The sequence below is a fragment of the Dipteris shenzhenensis genome, chromosome 1 (assembly GCF_047967505.1).
Source record: "Dipteris shenzhenensis isolate YYH24624 ecotype China chromosome 1, Dip_SZ_1.0, whole genome shotgun sequence".
Taxonomy (NCBI): domain Eukaryota; kingdom Viridiplantae; phylum Streptophyta; class Polypodiopsida; order Gleicheniales; family Dipteridaceae; genus Dipteris; species Dipteris shenzhenensis.
Window position 1 is genome coordinate 43,493,720 of NC_141596.1, and position 20,071 is coordinate 43,513,790.

The following is a 20,071-nucleotide window of genomic DNA, read 5'->3' on the forward strand; positions in this document are numbered from 1 at the left end:
AAAATTTGGGACTGTTCTATGGTGCTGAGTCTCCAGTGGTCTTGCATGCTTTGATGGATAGTGATTGGGCAGGTTCTTATGACACGAGTGTCCCACAGTGGCAACTATTTCATGCTTGGATTTTCATGCATTTCATGGTTCAGCAAGAAGCAACCTACAATTGCTACTTCCAGTTGTGAAGCTGAATATAGGGCAATCTTCACAGCTACAGTAGAGAGTGTCTGGCTCCGTAAGCCATCCAACTTCAGCCATCCAACTTCTACTACCATCCACACTGACAGCTAGAGTGCTTTGGCTATTGCGAGAAACCCAGTGTTTCATGCATGCACAGAGCACATTGAGGTTCATTATCATTATGTTTGAGAGCGATTGTCAGCTGGAGACATACAGTTGTCCTATGTTCCCACGGAGGACAACTTAGTAGGTCTCTTCACGAAGGCTTTACCATGGCCCCAGTTTGAGGCTTTTCGACATGCCTTACACTTGGCACCATTTGTTGCATGATTTTGATCTCCTTGTACTGTCATAGGTTGCTATATCCTTCTTGGACAAATATGTGCAACCATAATATAGTTTCAAGGTATACCTGAGATGTATCAAGGATACTTCAGCCATACCATGGAGCGGGGTTTGTTAGCACTTAGCCCTGGTATGGCCTTGTAGCTAGTCTTAGGACTCAGTCAACCCTTAGGTTGACTTTATTTGTCAACCATATGGTTGACTTTGGGGCCATATAGGCCATCCTTCTGTACTTTCTCATTATCCATTTGCAAGTACTTTGTGTTCCTTCAGCTTGTTGTTTGCTCCCTTGCAACCATTCCCATTCCATTGCTTCCCGCACCCAACAGATAGTTTGTTATATTTTGGTCTTGGGCATTTTCCTGTTGATGGGATGCTTTGCTCAAAGTCTTGTTGATGGATGGACCTCTTGTTGATAGAGGAAGGGCAAGCATATTATAAACAACCTACTTGTTTGGAGGCGGGATTGAAGGAGTAGTGGTTGTTCTAATTCACATTGAGTTGACTGAAAGTGTAGTAAAGACTTGATGTAACTCTTCAGTTACTGAATCTTCAATTTAGTAAGCAGATGCAATGTTGTGAGCTAACTGAGAGGTAATGACTAAGGTTGCTATTCTCTCATTGACTCTACCCCGCCAATAAAAGCACTGATTTATTCCAAGACGTACATGGGACGTGTCCCCCTTAAACCTGCGGAGATCCTAGAGAAATCCATCCTATGTACATGTTCACTTGGCATGGTGTGCTCACCGGGACTACAAATGATGATCTGGTCTCTCTGTAGGGCTTGTGGGTATACCATACAATAGATATTCTCTGCGCTATTGCAATCTTTAGATGAATGCAATCCAATGGCTCAAACCCAATGAGATCCCTACATTTGGAACTCATGTACACATAAGGGAATTAGGTATTCAAGGTGTATTTTGAGTTTTTTTTCTGAATTTTGAACAAGATTGAGCTTCAAAATCTTGCACACGCTTTTAGGTAGGTAGTGCTTTCATAAATGTGAACAAAATTCTTGTAAAATGTATCCTTGATTCATAATTGTTATACTTGCAAAATTAAATGGGCGTCAAATCTATTCTTTCCTTAAAGGCTGTCATCTATCATCTTGTGAACCTTTTAATGTTTCGTGGTTTGTATTTTCAGATTTCCTCCCCTACCATCATTGTAGAGCGAGCTGGAAGCTATGCTTGGGTGCACAAAAATTGGAGGGTTCGAGAGGAGTTTGCACGCACAGTGGCATCCGCAATCAATCTCTTTGCGGCAACAGAGCTTCCTTTTCAACGTTTGCTTCTGCCATCGGTAAGACAATGTAACACTTTAATTATCTGTTTCTGCCACTTGAAAGACATGAGAGCAACAGAAAACTCTTTTTTCTAGGGAATTCCTTGTTCATTTAATTTCTGATTGGTTCAGAAATGACTTACAATATTTCAACTACTCGCAGGTATTGCAGCTGTTAGAAGACTCCAACAGCAATGCCAGGGAAGCAGCAATGGTCTGTTTAGAGGTATGAAGGAAATGTTGAAAATTCTGGGCGGAGTATCTTCCAATTATGTGTCAGGAGTTTTGCTTGAAGATGGCTTCTTGCAAGCGAGCTGTGGTGAAGAGTGTGAAGCTTGTGGGGTGGGGCCTGCCCATTGAGTCGGGCATGGGCTGGTCAGGGACATTTGTAGAGTGTGTTGGCAAGGCCTTCCAAAGAACAGGATCATGGATAGGACATGGTGATCTATTTTCCAAGAGTTTCCGCAGAGAGAGAGAGAGAGAGAGAGAGAGAGAGAGAGAGGTTGTATTAATGTCCGCATGAGACCCTTTAGGGTCTATGGGACTGGTGATCACTATTAACAAATAGTGGTCTTTTTACATCTAGTGAAAGGAAACACTACTAATTTGCTATGTAGTGAGTACTTGTCGAGTTAGCCTGTGTGCTAGTCCAAGTACCTTGTTGTGGTGTTCCAAGACTTTTTAAGTAGCTTCCTAGCTCTTTGGCTGGCTGCTCCCAACAGATTTTTCAGGTTGCTTAAGCTGTCCTCATAGCTTTCCCTAATGTGTGCATAAGATCGACACCTTAGGAGTACATGCTGCTCATTTTCTAGCTCTCCGGTGGGGCTGGTTTTGTAGATTCTATCCTCTCCTGGGACCTTGGGTCTTGCCTACCTGTCCTTCTCCACCTCTAGATCATGTGAGTGGGTTCTGGTTTTGCAGATTAGATGCCTTTTAAACATTGATATGTCTTCCCCGAGGTGTTTTTGCATTCCATGGCTGTCCATCGGATTAATTTCCTGTTTGGAAAACTACATTTTTGCCCCCGGTTCTTGCCATAACGTTTGTAGCATTTTCTGCATCACTAACTCCCTGATTTCGCATGTATCGTCTGGTATATAAGCAGCCGTTATGTCCCATAATCCCATCCATTTCATCCCCTCTATGTCCAGTGATTTCCGTAGCTTCCATTGCCTTGTGTGGTATGCTACTGGCATCCATCTTCTGAACCTTGTCGAGGTAGGCCATGAATTGGCATAATGCTCTCCCTTCGAGAGATATCATACCTGTCTCAGCTAGTATGGGGTAAGATGTCTAAATCTTAACCCCTAGCTCCTATGTAAAGTTTCTATTCTTTTTGAGTAGGTCCTAGAGAGCCTGGGTGTCAGAGAAACAAGGTACGAAACATCCAAACCTCATGTGCGGAATAGTCCAAGAAACCCTGTCCAATCACTCTAGACACACTCCCAAAGAGACAGAGCAGATGGGAGAGAAGAAGAGAGAGACAACTCAGACTTAATTCATCCACAAAAGTGGGAACAACAGTTCTCAATAGAGCACAAAACTTCCAGCCAAGGTGCTGGGTACAAAACAGTAATCCTAGATGATTACTATGCTTAGATCTGTACTGTAGAACAGTCCACACCACTCTCTAGTCCGCTGCCTTGCTGAAGGGATTCAATGAATGTGATAATGTGTGGAGAGCTAGAGGGGGGTTTATATAGGCTGACAACTCCTTGGAAACAGCCGACTAGATGTCAAGCTTTTGCCAAGCTTCTGAAGGAGACTCTAAGTCAGAGATGTGATGAATATAATCATCTCCTAAAGCAAGAGCAATGATGCCATATGCTTTCTCCTCTCTAGCGGGATCGCTTGCCGGGCGTGTCGGAGCTGAGGATTCTCCAGCATTGGAGGCTGTTGAAGAAAAAGTTGAAGCCGGTTTGACAAGTCCCCAGAGGTTTTCCCTCATCAATGCAAATTTCACCTTCATCTGCCATGTGTGGAAGCCCTTACCATTGAACTTATCTATATTCAATATGGTAGCCATGAGAGGGTCTAACCCAGGTATTGGGCAGTGTCTTCTCTCTTACAAGGCTAGAATAACAACTGAAAAGCTTCAAAATATAAACATTCAATGTAGCAAAGTCTTGTGACCAAATTTCAATCAATGATGCTTTCACTTATATGCTTCACAGAGGTGGCTAAATGAAAGCTTTCCAAGCAAATCCAGGTGTAGCAACTCAAAGCAAAGCTGTAGCCATAGTTGTACTGATGCTTTTCAAAACTTCAAAAACTCAGAAATGCTAAAGTAGCATCTAATGTAGCATCACTTTCACAACCTTGTCAAAACTGTCAAAAACAGAGGCCTGAACTTGGAGGGCTTGTATCTTACTCTCCAAAGCAAAGAAAAAGGGGCTTTTTGAAGCAAAAGAAAGCTCTTATACCAGAGAAGATCGACTGAGGAGGAGAGGCGCAATTCTGCGTCAGGTTGCCATAGCTCGCTTCTTCAAAGTCGACTAGTTTTTCTCTGTTTTCTCCTTGAATATGCAGCCATTGCTGCTTAGATTTCAGCACAAGATAGCCTAAGGTATGGAGAAGCTTCTCCTGAAAGGAATTAGAGAAAGAAGGAGTAGGCACAGGGAAAACGTAGAACAGAGATTCGACGATCTGCGTGAAATGGCGACCAGCAGAGATGGAGATGCTTCAATTTCTTGCAGCCAAAGGTTCGCCCCTTTGAGAGGTATTTCCAGCAGGAAGGGCTTGGAGAAAGGTGGAGAACTGAGGGAGAACAGGCTTTAGCAAGATTTGGGAAGGAGGAGGAGAAATGGTGAAGATGAAGAAGAAGAAGAAGAAGAAGAAGATGATGTGGCAGAAATGGGCTCAAGGGGGATCAAAGGGCTCTGATACCATGTTGGTAAACTGAAAAGAAAGCATGGAGTGGACACAAACTCAGAATTCTTGCTTATGGAATGAAGAAAGATGAGGTCCTTAAGTAGGTACCTCTTACATGATCACTGACATCACTGATGACCTCTGAGCTCCACAATCATCTCCTCAATCTGCTCCTAGATTCTCTCAATCATCCTATGTGGCTTCTACCACCACCTAATTGTGCTTATGGGCACCTAACTATGCCTCTAGCACACACACATAGAAACCAAGGTGTGCTTGAGGCATACACCTTGAGATATCCCAACAATTTTGCCAAATTGGCAGCTCCTCTCAATGATCTTCTAAAAAAGAATGCTTTCCAATGGTTTGACAGTGCCAATAAGAGCTTTCAAGCATTAAAGGAGGCATTAACTTCAGCACGTATCTTGATATGTCTTGATTTCTCTCAACCTTTTATAATTGAGGCTGATGCTAGTGGAAGGGGTATTGGAGCTGTTCTAAAGCAGAGTCATGGAGTTATTGCCTTTGAAAGTCGAAAATTGGATGACAAGGAGTCAAGTTTCCACATTTATGACCAAGAGATGTTGGCAATACTTCATGCAATCAAAAACTGGCACCACTACGTCTATGGAAGCCATTTCAAGGTCAAGACTGATCATAAGACTCTCAGATATTTTCTATCTCAGTCGTCTCTATCACTCAAGCAAAGAAATGGCTATCCATTGTGCAAAACTTTGACTTTGACATAGATTATAAGATGGGCAAAGAAAATATTGTGGTAGATTCTCCTTCTAGGATATGGGCTTGTACTTTGTCATCTATATTGGATCCATGGCATTCAAGAAGAGTATCTCAATGATCCTCAAGCAGCTGCTATGTTCCAAGACTTGCAAGATCTTGACTGTCAGCAATATCCCAATTCAAGTTGCACAATGGGCTCTTGTGGTATAATGATAGAATATTTCTTACTGGAAATTCCTCCTATAAGATGCTAATCTTGCAGGAATTTCACTCACCTCTTATGGCTGGGCATATAGGCTTCAACAAGACGTATGATAAGGTAAAACAGAGTTTTTACTGGAAGGGGCTTTGGAAGGATGTTCTTGCTTATGTACAAAGCTGTAAGCCGTGCCAACAAAATAGGGAGTTGAAGTTGAGGCCAGCTGGTCTACTACAACCTCTGCCTATACCTCAATGTAAATGGACACATATCAGCATGGACTTTATTACAGGTCTACCTGTGACCTCTAAGGGTTGGAACAGCATCTTTGTGGTTGTTGATAGACTTACTAAAGCTGCCCACTTCATTCCTACTAAGACACAATTTATAGCTTCCAAGGTGGCTAAGCAATTCATGGAGAATGTGTCTAAATTACATGGACTTCCTCAGGAGATTGTGAGTGATCGTGATGCTAAGTTCATGGGGCATTTTTGGCAAGAGCTTTTCAGTTCTATGGGAACACTTCTTACCCCAAGTATAGCAGATCACCCTCAAACTGATGGGCAAACAGAGAGGGTTAACCGCTGGTTGGAAGAGTATCTAAGGCATTTTTGTTTTGAGCCCAAGCATGTTGGGATCAATGGTTGCATCTAGCTGAATTTTGTTATAATACCACCAAGCACACTTCAATTGGTATGAGCCCTTTTGAAGCCATGTTTGGCTGTAAAGCTTCGGTCCCATCAACCATTATTGATCAAGCATTGACCAGCCAGCAAGCCAAGGATGATTTGGCTCACATGACTGCTCTATTACAGCAATGTAAAGATAATATGGTAAGGGCCCAAGCAAGGATGAAGGATTATGCTGATGAGCATAGGAGAGATCTTCATTTTGAAGAAGGGGATTATGTGTTTCTCAGATTACATAAGTCCAGGCATGCTTCTTTGAAAGGTAATACCAATGTTAAACTTGCTCATAGGTATTATGGACCTTACAAGGTTTTGAGGAAAGTTGGGGAAGTGGGTTATGAGTTGGAGCTTCCATCATCCTCTAGAATACACAAAGTATTCCACGTGTTGCTTCTCAAGAAATATTTGGGACCTAAGGAGCAAGTTATGGAAGAGCTACCTCCTATGGATGAAGAGGGCCAGATTGAGTATATACTTGAGAAGATCCTTGGATTTAGAGATCATGTGTTGAGGAACATGTCCTACATGGAATATTTTATCAAATGGAGAGGTCTACCTGATGAGGAGTCTTCATGGCAGCCATTTACAATTGTGGAGCAGTACCCTCATTTGCTTAGCTGATTTCTATGGCCAAAATTGCATCTTTATGGGCAGATCTGATTTTCTTTTGCTATATGGCATATATGAATATGTTGCAGCCAGCATTCACTATTTTTTTCAGATCAGCATGTCTCTCACTGGATTATATGATCAGATCTGTTATATTGGACAGCATAGCTTTTCTAACTTTCCTGCCCTAATCCCATTATGTTCTACCAAATTAGTGGTATTTACCTTCAGTTAGAAGTAGTCCTGTTACATCTAGGGCCTCCAAGCAATCCGTCTACTGAAGATGATATCAGGATTATTTCATTCACAGATAGTAGTATCTGTCTCACTAGGTCAGGGAGTAGTGATCCCTCGCCTCCTAGGCGGTCTATAAAGAATGTGATCTCATCCGTGCAGAGCCTGAAGAGAATCGGTGAAAGGGGGCATCCCTGCTTTGCCGCGATCGTGCTCTCAACCCAATCCGATAGGCCTCTTGTGGCACGAACTCTCTCTCTGATAGACTCGTATAGGCTCATCACCTCCCAAATCATAATCTTTACATCTCCTGTAACCTCCTATTTAGGCAGGATCGTTAGATAGTGTCAAAGGTCTTCCGAAAGTCTACAAAGCAAGCGTAGAGTTTCTGGCGTCCCGACCATAGTTCCTAGGGAACAATGTTCCGACATTTGGAATGTTTGGAATGCCATCCCAGGAAGCAAGCTGGAATGGGAACGGCCCCGTGTATCGGTACAATGGTGATAGTTCTCCAAGGAGGTGCGAAGTCGTGGCATACAGCATAGGCCATGGTTGAACATCTGCGCTAGCACTGGAGCTAGGACCTCTTGCCCATGTGCGAGGTGCTCAGTCCGTAGTCCCTCATGATGCTGTGCTCTCCGATTACCGATGGAGTGCGGCCGTACATTATGTGCAATGAACAAATGTCAATTAGTGGGCTTGGGCATAGAGGACATATTAGGTGGTGCTTGCATTGGGACATTATAGAGAGAGGATGCATTGGGATCTGTGATGGGAATAGGTGGCTACCCTTCGATAGAAGCCCACCCAATGGTTTGCCCCTTGAAATGATCTAATCACCTCATCCATCTTGTGTGAGGAAAGCCCACTTCTTACGATGTGTCAATTGTCGTGAGATCCCCTGTGCCCCAGGTGATGTCTGATGGCCTAAGGCTCGCTCACGTATGAGGTGAGCTCTCATCTCTTTGCACTTGTCATCGAACTAAGGGTTTTGAGGCATCTTTCCAATGGGGACATGTGCATATCGAGTTGTGGGGAAAGATTTGGTGGTGACATTTTGTACCACTCAGGCAATGATGTTTGAGGTGTGGGCGAGGTCTACATCGGCTCCAAGTAGGGCGGGAAGCTCTCGGGCTAAGTTTCTCACATAGATTGGGTCAAGGGCACAGTCAAAGTGGATCTGGACACGAGTGGGCATCGGAGGGACCCTCCCTGTGACTGGCATAGTAGCAAAAATGCAAAAGACTAGGTATGAATGGTTAGCATCGAGTGGGGGAGGAGGCACAATAAAGTCACGTATCTGTGAGGCAAAGGCTAAGGGACCCACCAGGTAGTACGTTGTACTTGCCCCCCCGCCATGTGAGAAGCAAGTGAGCCCACCAGACGATGGCCATCTCTGGAGACCGTTATGTGAAAAGTGCAGCGGAAATGAACAGAAGAGAGAGAGAGATAGCATGCCTCACACACACACACTGAGAAGGAGAGAAAGGAGAGAGAGGCACAGGAGAACTGCAAGTGGTCTCTGGAGAAAACCCTGCTACAACTGGGGAAAACCTCGGAAACAACGGGTTGCTTGAGAGCTCAGAACACACAGCTCAACAACCAAAGGAAGGGAGCACAAGGGAGTGGATGAACTGCTCCACTACCTTGCTCCACAGGTGCAAGATTGCGCTGGCTCTACTCCTCTGCCAGGCCCTAGAATGGACTGATCTGCTGCTCCACAAGATGCAACAAAGAGGGCTGAGGGGGGCATATATATAGCCCCCTGCCCCTCCCTAGTCGGGTAGTGCAGACTGGCCGACCAGCCTGCAAGGTGGCCAACCCTACAGACCAGCATGCCGACTCAAAGGGGGGTGGGCTGACCCACCTCTGCCCGGTAGCAGCCCTGCAGGGGGCTGCTCAGGGCCGACCCCTTAGGCGCCTCCATAACCGACATCCCTACCTCCTAGGCACCTCTAGCCAACAGCCCTAAGGGAGAGCCTCTCCTCCTGCCCCTCAAGCTGCAGCCTTACAGCACACATGTAGGGACGAGCATACCCTAAACTATCCTCACGGGGGGCGGGCACACCCACAGCACAGGCCCTCACTCTCTACATTACCCTCACTCACTATTGGCCACCTAGTTAGTGGACCCCTGTGCGTTCCTTTGGGGTGATGCCAATAATGACCTTTCTGGCCACGTCGGTTACACATACGGATGCTTGGAGAGCTTCTTGTTCCTTAGGTGTCAACTGCTTCTACCTTTTTGATCAGCTGTCAAAGCCTCAGGCTGACTGTCGTAGGTATGATCGACGAAGAGCTCCTCTTGGTCAAGCACCATGGGGATCAATTCCTCCGAGGTCAACTCATTCACCCTACCACTGGTGATCATGGATGAATAGAAGGCCCCGTATTGAGAGGATAACTGGGACAGAAGAGTTATGGCCATGTCCTATGATGAAATTTACTTCCTTGCCTGAAGGATCTCCTACTGAAGTTCCTGTAACTTGTTGATGTGTACCCGCATCGATGAAGACTTCTTGGGATCCAACAAACTCATTTGGACCTCCAATGAAACCCTCTTCATGGGAGAGGTTCGGTTATACATGGACGCCAAATGCTCCCATATACTTTTGGCCACTATCATGTGCTTCATGTGATTAATCACCTGAGGAGTACATTTAAGAAAGATATGATCTTACCCTGGCATTAACACGGTCTCACAGCTGGGATAGAGTCTCTGCCTCCTTCCGAGCGAGGATGCCAAGGTTCTCTGCCAGGGGATCAAGTCGAGCAACACCTATCAAGACGAAATCTGCCATGTCGTATGACTGTAACACAGATTCCATCATCACCCGCCAAACTCCGTAATTGAGCCCATCCAACTGCTGGTCAATCGGGAACATGGGCAACACTAGAATTCTAGTCTTGTTTTCTGCCATCTCGGACAAACTCGCCATGTCGGAGTGAAGAGGACGATGAACTGAAAGAGAAGGTGGATGGGATGGAAGGAACTGAGGGTTGAAGAAAGGAGAAGGTTGAAGATGAGGATGAAGGGGCTGACAGCCCAATGTACCTTCACACCTCACTTTCCGTCCCTTGGAAACACCTCTTTTCTGATCTGAAAGCACCCTTCAAAATCATCCTTCACTGGTCACCCGAACAGTCCACACCTCACACACGTTCCTTCTCAAAGACACCTCGCTTAACACTCCCTTCGCTCCTCGGGTCTCAAGCCAACCATGGCTTTGATACCATGTGAGAAGTGCAGCGGAAATGAATGGAAGAGAGAGAGAGAGAGATAGCATGCCTCACACATACACACACTGAGAAGGAGAGAAAGGCACAGGAGAACTGCAAGTGATCTCTGGAGAAAATCCCACTACAACTGGGGAAAGCCACCTCGGAAACAACGGGCTGCTCAAGAGATCGGAACACACAGTTCAACAACAAAGGAAGGGAGCACAAGGGAGTGGATGAACTGCTCCACTGCCCTGCTCCACAGGTGCAAGATTGGGCTGGCTCTGCTCCTCTGCCAGGCCCTGGAATGGACTGTTCTGCTGCTCCACAAGATGCAGTAAAGAGGGCTGAGGGGGGGCCTATACATAGCCCCCCAGGCCTCCCTAGTCGGGTAGGGCAGACTGGCCGGCCAGCCTGCAAGGTGGCCGATCCTACAGACCAGCAGGCTGACTCAAAGGGGGGTGGGCCGACCCACCTCTGCCCTATAAAAGGGCCTGGTAGCAGCCCCGCAGGGGGCTGTGCAGGGCGACCCCCTGGCGCTTCCATAGCCGACAGCCCTAAGGGAGAGCCCTCCTGCCCCTCAACACTGATCAGGCTGCAGCCCTACAGCACACACGTAGGGACCAGCATACCCTAGACTATCCTCACGGGGGGGCCGGGCACACCCACAACACAAGCCCTCACTCTCTACACTACCCTCATTCATTGGGTGGGCACGCCTGCAAACACTGGCCCTCTCTCATCAGGTGATGTTGATTTCTAACATGTTATATATCATCAAATCATGGATTGCAACCAACTCAAGTAGATGTCGCCCATACCCTATCACATGTGGTTGGGGGGAGGGAAGAGGAGGTATTTTCTTGAATGTATGTGAGTTGAAAGAAAGAAAGAGAAGGTATTCTCTTGAATTCGAGTATTAATCTGTCTAACTCCAATGAAGGGCCCTTTTAGAAAAAAATTCAAATGTTTGCTATGCAGTTTAGTCTGCATGATGTTTGAACAGTTTTTGGTCTTGTCCTGTCTGCTCCTTCCAACTCTATTCTGCATATCTTCTGCGCTTGATCCAGTTTTTGTGGCACAATGTGCACGTTCTGCAGGGTGTGGTATTAGGAATCTCTAGTTTCGTATGCCGATCTATTATCATTTTGAAGTATTACTAGCTGGGCTTTAGGAAGCTGACTCCGGCTGTAATGGACTATTTTTCTGTTATCATAATTTGCCAATGAAAGCAACAAGAAGAGGGGGTAAGAGAAAGCAGGATAGAACTCTAATGGCCTGGATACGCATGTTTATTTTGGCTTATGAGACATTTTGTTTCCTCAAATTTGGTGGAGATTCTGGATGCATTAAACAGGTTGAAATCTTCTTTATTGTGGAGATCAGGAATTTTCTTCAGGTTTTGCAATTGAGAGGAGGTGATCTTAGAAATTTAGTTTGGTTTGTACCACTTGATAAGATCGAAAAGAGGGAGATCCCCCTTTTTGCTGTCAAATTCTTCTACAACAATCTAGCTTCAATAAGCTTCTTGGAATAGGAAAGAGCAATAGAACATGTAGAGCTGAGCTCTCGACATACATAGGTTTTGTTATTTCGATTTCCTGCACAAGAAGTTGGTATTAAATGAAGAAACATTGTTGTTTAGGAAATGTATCGGCAAGGAGGCTCACAGCTTCGGGATGAGTTGCAGCAGCATTCTTTACGCACATCACAGGTTTGTCTCTTGCGAGAAGGCTTTTTTTGCAAAATACTCATGCAAAGTGAACATACATCGGCGTTTTATGTATGTGTAGTGTGTACTTCATATTTCTAGATATTTAAGAAGCCTTAAAATAGCCTTTGTGATTAACATGTGCTTGCTGATTCATTGCTCTGTTTACCTGCAGTTGAAAGAGATACTTGCCAGATTCGAGAAGATTGAGCCAAAAACTCCTACATTTGATGGTATCGCAAGTCAATTTGGGATAGCAGAGGTAAAGGCTCCTCCAAATCTCTCAGCAGGAATTGCTCGCCGAAGCAGCCCAAAGGCCAAGCCTACAGGCACAGAAACAAGTTCAGCTGGAGGTTAGTGTGCATGGAAATGCCTTTTAATTTAGTTGAATATCAAAGTTAGAGAACCAGAAAAAATGGGTAGCTCTACAAAGTTTTGTGTGCTTCCGAGTATATTGCAGTGTTTGCTGCTTCTTGTTGGCCTGAATTCCCACTTGATGATGATTTCAATCTAAATACTAGAGCCGCCTTAAACAAAAAGCTGCATTTTTTGCACATGTATACTTTGGGGTAATGGTTTGGGGGCTCACAAAAAGCTGCATTTATGAGCTTCTCTCCTATGTGGATGCCTTCCTCTTAAGTGAGTCTTCCAGGTTCGTTTTGGATGTTGAGGATGGACAGAACTGAACATGTTGGCTTCTGATCTATCTTCCCGCACTTGCTTGATGGGGTGGTGATTTCAAGTTGAGATGTCATATTGCGTACTCCATGCTATGCATGTTTTAGTTTACATTATGAAGCTTTTTGAGCGGATTCTTAAAATTTGTAACCACCATTTTGTTTGTAGTTGTCGTGTGGTACTTCGGTACAAACACATGCTTCTCACTGGTGTACACTTGTTTGTGTGGATGTGCAAGACAATGTCTAGAGATTTTGTGATGACTGTCTTAGGAATCCATGATTTTTGCAAACTTAAACCATTCATTGGCTTGTTTTCTTTTGGATTTTGGAGTTTTGCTGGCAGCTTCTCCTAATGAAGGTTAAAAGTTTTTAAAGTCACATCACACAGGTTCAGATAACTAAATATTTACTATGCCTTGTCTTGAAGGTGAGAATGATGTTGCAGAAAAGCCAGTGGACCCTATTAGAGTTTATTCTGAGAAGGAGTTGACTAAAGAGCTAGATAAAATTTCCAGTATGCTTACTCCTGAACAAGATTGGTCAGTGCGGATGGCGGCAATGCAGCGGATAGAAGGTCTTGTTTTCGGAGGTTGGTCTCTGAAATCTAGATAAATGTTTTGGGTGTTTGTACAAAACTAGTCAGGTTTTTGTTGTATCTTTGGATATCATGTGGTCATAGGTAGTGTTTTACTTTGATAACAACAAGAACAGCAACCCCCCAACGTGCCCCCCTTCCCCCTCCGTTCCTTCTTTCCACACATGGTCTCCGTGTTTCCCTGTGTTTATGTTGGTGTTTCTTTTGTTTTAAGGAATAAGTTAGTGTACTCTCTGTAAGAAATCCTAGATTTACTATATTTAGAAATGTGCTAAGGAACAGAAAGGAGACTGAAATAGCAGAGAACAAGGAATAATTGTATTGCTTGAGTGTCTATAGTGTATCTGTAGTGTGTCATCCATACAATTGGGCCTCTCTTATATAGAGAGTGAAGAGTCACACATGAAAAGGTGTGTACTCCAAAGTGTGTGCATCAAGAGGTGTGTACCCCTTGTGAAGGGTGTGACCCTTGATGAGAGGGTACATTACAATAGGAATGTCTCTTCAATAGAATGTCTCTTGTGAAGGGTTGTGCCTCATAGGAAGTGTCCCGTCGAAAGGGCATACCCTTCCACAAGTGTCCATTCATCAAACCATCCATAAGTCTAGATATAGAGAAAGGAATACGTCACAGATCGTGACATCCCCTCCCACTCAAAATAAGACCCTGGTGGAGATAATGAACTGATGTAGAAAATATCACAATAAAATCTGAAAATACTGCTGTAAAATGTCAGGGTGCTGCTGTAAGTCTTCATCAGATTGCCAAGTAGCGTCGGAGTCGTCCAGATCTCACTAAAGAACAAGGAATTCTGTGATAAGTCGATGTCGAGTCTCTCGTTGTCGATGGTCCAGAATACGCTCAGGAATAAGGAGAACATAATCGTCTTCGATTTCTGGAACATAATCACCTGCAGGAGGAATTGCTTCATTGCCTGGAATGTACGTCTTTAGCCAAGAAATATGAAATGTCGGATGGATTTTACCCCATGATTGTGGTAATTCCAATTTGTAACTTAAAGGTGAATTTTTCTTGATGATTCGGAAAGGTCCATAGTATCTTGGTCGCAACTTAGGAAACACAGACTTAACCGTCTTATAGCGATGTGGGGCTACAAATAATAGCACCATGTCACCAGTGTCAAATTTCAGGTGACGTCTATGTTTGTTGGCAGACTGTTGATACCGCTCTTGCGCTTTTCGCATATGATCCCTGACTTGGAGTAGAATGTCTTGCATTTCTTGAACCAGTTGATCAGCTAGGGCCACTCGATGTTGAAGTATAAAATTCGTTGGTACGATGGGAGTGTGTCCATAAGTTGCTTGGAATGGAGTCATGCTGATGGCACTATGGAAAGAGTTATTATAAGCAAACTCAAGGAGTGGTAGATACTCTTCCCAAGCTGCTAGGCGTGACTGAATATAATGTCGAAGCATTTCTTCCAGAACTTGGTTGACTCTTTCAGTCTGGCCATCTGATGCTGGGTGGTAGGCTGAACTGAACAGTAGAGTTGTTCCCAAAGATTCGAAGAGTGAAATCCAAAAGTGACTGGTAAACTTAGGATCTCTGTCGGATATGATATTCTTGGGCAATCCATGGTGTCGGAAGATGTGTTGTATGAAGAGTTTGGCGATGTCCAGAGCCTGTGCACTGCTTTTGCAAGCAACAAAGTGTGCCATTTTAGACAATCGATCAACAATTACCATAATCTGAGTGTTACCTCTGGAGGATCGTGGTAGTGTTGTAATGAAATCCATGGAAATACTTTCCCACCTTTCAGTTGGAACTGGAAGAGGCTGAAGAAGTCCTGCTGGAAGTCGTCGGCTTACTTTCATTTGTTGACAAGATAAGCAAGATGTAACCATTTTGATGATGTCGCTTTTCATCTGAGGCCAGTAGTATGTTGCACTGAGTAACCGATAAGTCTTGTTGATGCCTGGATGGGCAGCATAAGGAACTACATGATGCTCTTTTAACAAAAGAGGTCGAACATCCTTGTCATGTGGTACACAGACGCGATCTTGATAATACAGAAGGTCGTCCGTATAAGAATAGAATGAGAAAATCTTCTGTTCGGAAGTCGAAGGTTGATCTTTTGAAAGAACTTGTACTGCTGTGCCGAAGTCTTTATCATTGAAATACTTCCCTTTGAATGAATTCGGAACATCCATAGATAATGTAGAGATTACCATAGCTGATGCTAGAGTTAACCTACTGAGAGCATCTGCAACTACATTGCGTAGTCTTAGAATGTACTCAATGGTCATGTGAAAGTTGGCCAGAAACTCAACCCAGCGTGCTTGTCGAGTGTTCATGACTTGGCTGAGTAAAGATATACTTTAGAGAGTGATGGTCTGTCTTGACCACCGAGTCGGCTTCCATGAGATAATGTTTCCAAGAGCGATAAGCATGTACAACGGCAAGAAACTCCTTATCATTAACCGGGTATTGGGTTTGGATATCGGAATGTATGGCTGTCAAAAGCAATAACTCTGCCTTGTTGCATCAAGACTGCTCCTGTAGCGATGTCGGAAGCGTCGGTCATGACCTCAAATGGAAGGTTTGGGTCAGCAATAGCCATAACTGGTGTGGTAGTGAGTGCTTGCTTGAGTTGTTGGAGACTATACTCTGTTTCGGGAAGCCACTGAAAAACTGATGTGCTTTCAATAATTCGGACATAGGAGCTGCGATTTCGGAAAACTGAGACCTTTGTATGGTAGAAGTTTGCCAATCTGAGAAAAGAGCGGACATCAGGAATATTCTTAGGAGTAGGCGAGTTTCGGATTACCTCGACCTTCTTGGGATCCACAGAGATGCCTTGAGCTGAAATAACATGTCCCAAATATTCGAGTTGGGTCTTGAAGAACTCACTCTTCTCAATGTTGATGTAGAGAGAATTTGCGCGGAGAACTTCAAAAACTTGGTGAAGATGTTGTTTGTGCTCATGTAGGGATCTACTGAAAACGAGGATGTCATCGAGGTAAACAATGACGAACTTATCAAGGAAAGGCCTGAAGATGTCGTTCATTAGTGTCATGAATGTGGTCGGGGCATTGTTTAACCCAAAAGGCATGACCAAACATTCATAGTGTCCATACTTTGTTCGAAAAGCTGTCTTGTACTCATCGCCTTCTCGTATGCGAATTTGATGATAACCTGAACGAAGATCAATCTTTGAGAATTGTGTTGCGTGTAGAAGTTGATCAAAGAGGTCATCGATGCGAGGCAATGGATACTTGTTTTTTATAGTGAGCTTGTTGAGGGCTCGGTAGTCGATGCAGATGCAGACAGGCGAGGACGATTTGGAAGGGTGTTGCCAGGATTCTTTGGATATTTCATAGAGTACCCTTCTTCATGACTTGGGGATTAGTGGCATGGTTGCCCTTAGGTGTTTTTTGAGGGACATGACTCAGACTCATTCTTCATTATACGACGACACTTTGTGGAGTCATGCTCTCTCTAGGATGTTTCTTTCACTCGTTTCAGAGCTGCTCATGCCTCGGTAGAGACGTCTTGGGAGATTCTGGCTAGCATTGCAGCTTGGCATATTTGGAGGGCCAGATGTACGGAGGCGATGGAGGGTTCACAGGTTCATCCTTCCCAGTCTATGGCTAGTATATGGACTGATACTATACACACACTGATGGCCATCTGGGTGAGCATGCAGAGATCCTCCAGAGCAGCTACAGCCAAGAGAGATACTTTTTTTAGAGTTTGGAGAGGATCTCCGTTCTTCTCAGAGTCTTCTTCAAGGTTGAGGTGGTATTTTCAGCCTCCACCTTGGATTTTTGTTAGCTTCTTTTGACTCTCATGCATGACATGATGCACTCCCGCATTTGAGCTTGCTCTTGTGGCTTTCATTCATACTTAATGAAGTAATCTTTTTGAAAAAAGAAGAAGAAGGTCGATCAAGCAAAGGACAACCAGTCTAAGCCGCCAGTAATCCCTCAGCATGAGGCACACTTCTTGGTAAGCCCTTAGCATGAGGCACATTCGGTAGTAAGTCCTCAGCACGAAGCATAAACCGAGGTGGTAAGAGAAAGCTGTTCTTAGTGACGACACCATGTACCTCTGAGATAGATTTTGTAGACCCAGGAGTGACAATGTACATGAGAGACATTGAGGAGTGGAGCATAGAGCTTGACTTTGTAGGGGAGGAAGGAAGGTGTTGCTCAGCCATGAGATCTGAGGACTAGTCTTGTACCCTTGGCAAAGATGAAGTGGCTCTAGGGATGGAGCTTGAAGTCACTGAGGGGAGCAAAGGCACAGACATACAGAGAGGCTAGGATGAAGATGGTACTTTTGGGATGTACCTGGCTTGCTCCAATATCAAGCAACAGGACGAATCTTCAGGGTATGTTTTTAGTTTTCATTGAAGATTTTAGCAGTATGCTTGTTTATGCAGGAGTTCTCATTTCCTAGGAGAATGGGGGTAAAACTCTTCCGTATAGACAGAGGGCGAGTCCTCATTGTGGATGCATTTGATGCCTACTACAAGATTTCCATAGTAGTTGGTGACACAAGCTTTGAGGAGTTCGGAACACTGATTTGTACAAGTGATCATGATGTTTCACTGTGGATACCCAATTGCACTTTGCTGGAAGGACCAGGTGGTGAACCAATTGAAACCGTTATTGTGGAGAATGGGGATCCAAAGGACCAAAGGAGGGCGTTTATGCCCATGGAAGATTGTGTGTTGTTTTATGGATGGTGTCAGCTCATTGACAAGTTGAAATAGACTTAGTGGACTCGATGCTTTGTAGGATTCAAAGAGTTCAGCTTTGGAGGGGGATAATCCGATGGACCCGTTTATAGTACCTGGATCAAAAGACAAAGATGACATGTTTGAGTTTAGTGTTACTAGTGACAATATATGCTGCTTGGATGAATCCCACTGGCCACGATGAAGCCGGACCTTATGGAGAGAGAGCTTTTCCAAATGAGCAGACGGAGCTGTTGCATTGACATGTGGGTGCGGGCCCAATGTGGATTGGTGAGAGGGGTGTTAGAATACGAGGATCACCTCCCCACTTGTGAGCTCCCATATACATGGAGGCTGGAGCAGACAGGCAAGACACTGGTTGGCAGTAAGCCGTTCGACATGAGCTGTGGCAGGCTTAAGTGGACTGGAGCAGGTACGGAGGGAGGGGTAGCCAGCAGGCTGCACAGGAGCAGCAGAGGTCGAGGGCCAGAAAAGGGGCTTGAAGTCAAGCCGATTTATAGGCAGAATCAGTGGGCTATGGAACAGACCAAGTCAGCTGAACAGATTTGGTTGGCTGGCGGCAGACTTGTTTGCCTGACAGAGTGGGCCGGTCTGTCCGTTACGGTTGGCCAGTCTGTAACAGTCTGCCACAGACGGGGGCTGGAGAGTCTATTAAAAGGGCCCACTTCGGCGGGCAGAATCATTCCAGTAGACACTCAGCCTGCAGTGCAATTCAGGGTGAAGAGCACAGGAAGTTTGAGGAGTCAACATCATCAGTGTTTGCAGGGCAGACGTCTAGAAGTTTTCAGCACATCTAGGTGCATACCTACACCCTGTAGGAGAGCATAAGGTGATGCAATGGAGGGAGCTTTATCTGCAGTACATATCGGAGCAGAACTCTGCAGGAGTGCTAAGCCTTGAGCTGCAACTGAAGCCCATACAGAGGCGTGTGGCAGAGATGAAGAGCTCCTACAGAGGTTGCAGCAAAACAAACCCTGTTTGGGACGTAACCTTAGAGGTATTTTCTGAAAATACCAGGGCAAGATAGAGACAAAACCCTAGAATGAATGCTAACTGGGGTCAAAAAAAGTGTGGTGACTAACTCACCCACAAACTCAACCTCTAACTGAGGTTAGGGGTAAGGAACCTTTAATAAAGGGAAAAAGTACCCCTAGCCCCTTATTACATTAGTTGGGCCACTGCCTTAGGAAATATGAATATTTCTAACACTGTCAGAGAATTGAAGTACGATTTCTCTGAGGAGCTTGAATGAAACACTTGAAATACTAGATTGTCTCCCACAATAGCAAAAAGAGACTTAAGATTCTTTTAACACTTTTTCATTCCCCTTTTGGGTTGGGTTTGTGGTTTCAAACCATGCATGTGCTTACCATCAGGCTCAGTTAGGTGTGGATGTTCCACACGAATGAATGACACACTATCCTGATGCTTCCAGTTGATAGTTTTTAATTTGAATTTCCGCAAAGCATTCTCTTTTCTATGTGAAGGCATTCCTTGCAAGTGCTTGAAAAGGAGTCAGCATGAAGTTCAGGCCAATTAACTAGTCCTTGATTCGGCTCTGAACTTATTAATGACGAGATACCAGGAGTTGAGTTGTGCATAAATGCTTCATGAACTTCAAATGCTGGACTTAACAAAGCTTCTTTTTTCAGCATTTCCTGTGTGTTATTTTTCACATCTCGGCTTGAGAATTTAGAGATCAGCTTGTGTAAGTGACCCGAAACACAAAGCATTTTCAACAAGAACATGATAGCCCTAGCTTGCAAAAATATCTCTCTTTCAAATCACACTTTTTTCTTTACACAGCGTACCTTCAGTGGAGTCAATGCCAACTAATTTTGTGCATTGTCTGTTTGTGTATGGATATATCTAATAGAGGTTTTGATTTCAGGCTTTGTGATTGGATGCTGAGAATTTTAGATGTACTTAGATTAAAAAAAAATGTCAGATTCAAAATTTGGAAATCGATGCCGAGAATTCTTATAGTTGA

General features: G+C 44.5%; 1 protein-coding gene across 2 annotated transcripts in view; it reads left to right on the forward strand.

Annotated features, from left to right (window-relative positions):
* The window catches only part of CLASP (CLIP-associated protein), a 59,958-nt gene that overhangs the window by 9,562 nt on the left and 30,325 nt on the right, over positions 1-20,071 (forward strand). For both annotated transcript variants that reach the window (XM_087375328.1, XM_087375336.1), the window contains exons 2-6: positions 1,672-1,827; positions 1,973-2,035; positions 12,017-12,085; positions 12,258-12,435; positions 13,190-13,351. In XM_087375328.1, coding sequence (XP_087231454.1) covers positions 1,672-1,827; positions 1,973-2,035; positions 12,017-12,085; positions 12,258-12,435; positions 13,190-13,351 — 628 coding nt within the window. The remainder of the gene's footprint in view (positions 1-1,671; positions 1,828-1,972; positions 2,036-12,016; positions 12,086-12,257; positions 12,436-13,189; positions 13,352-20,071) is intronic.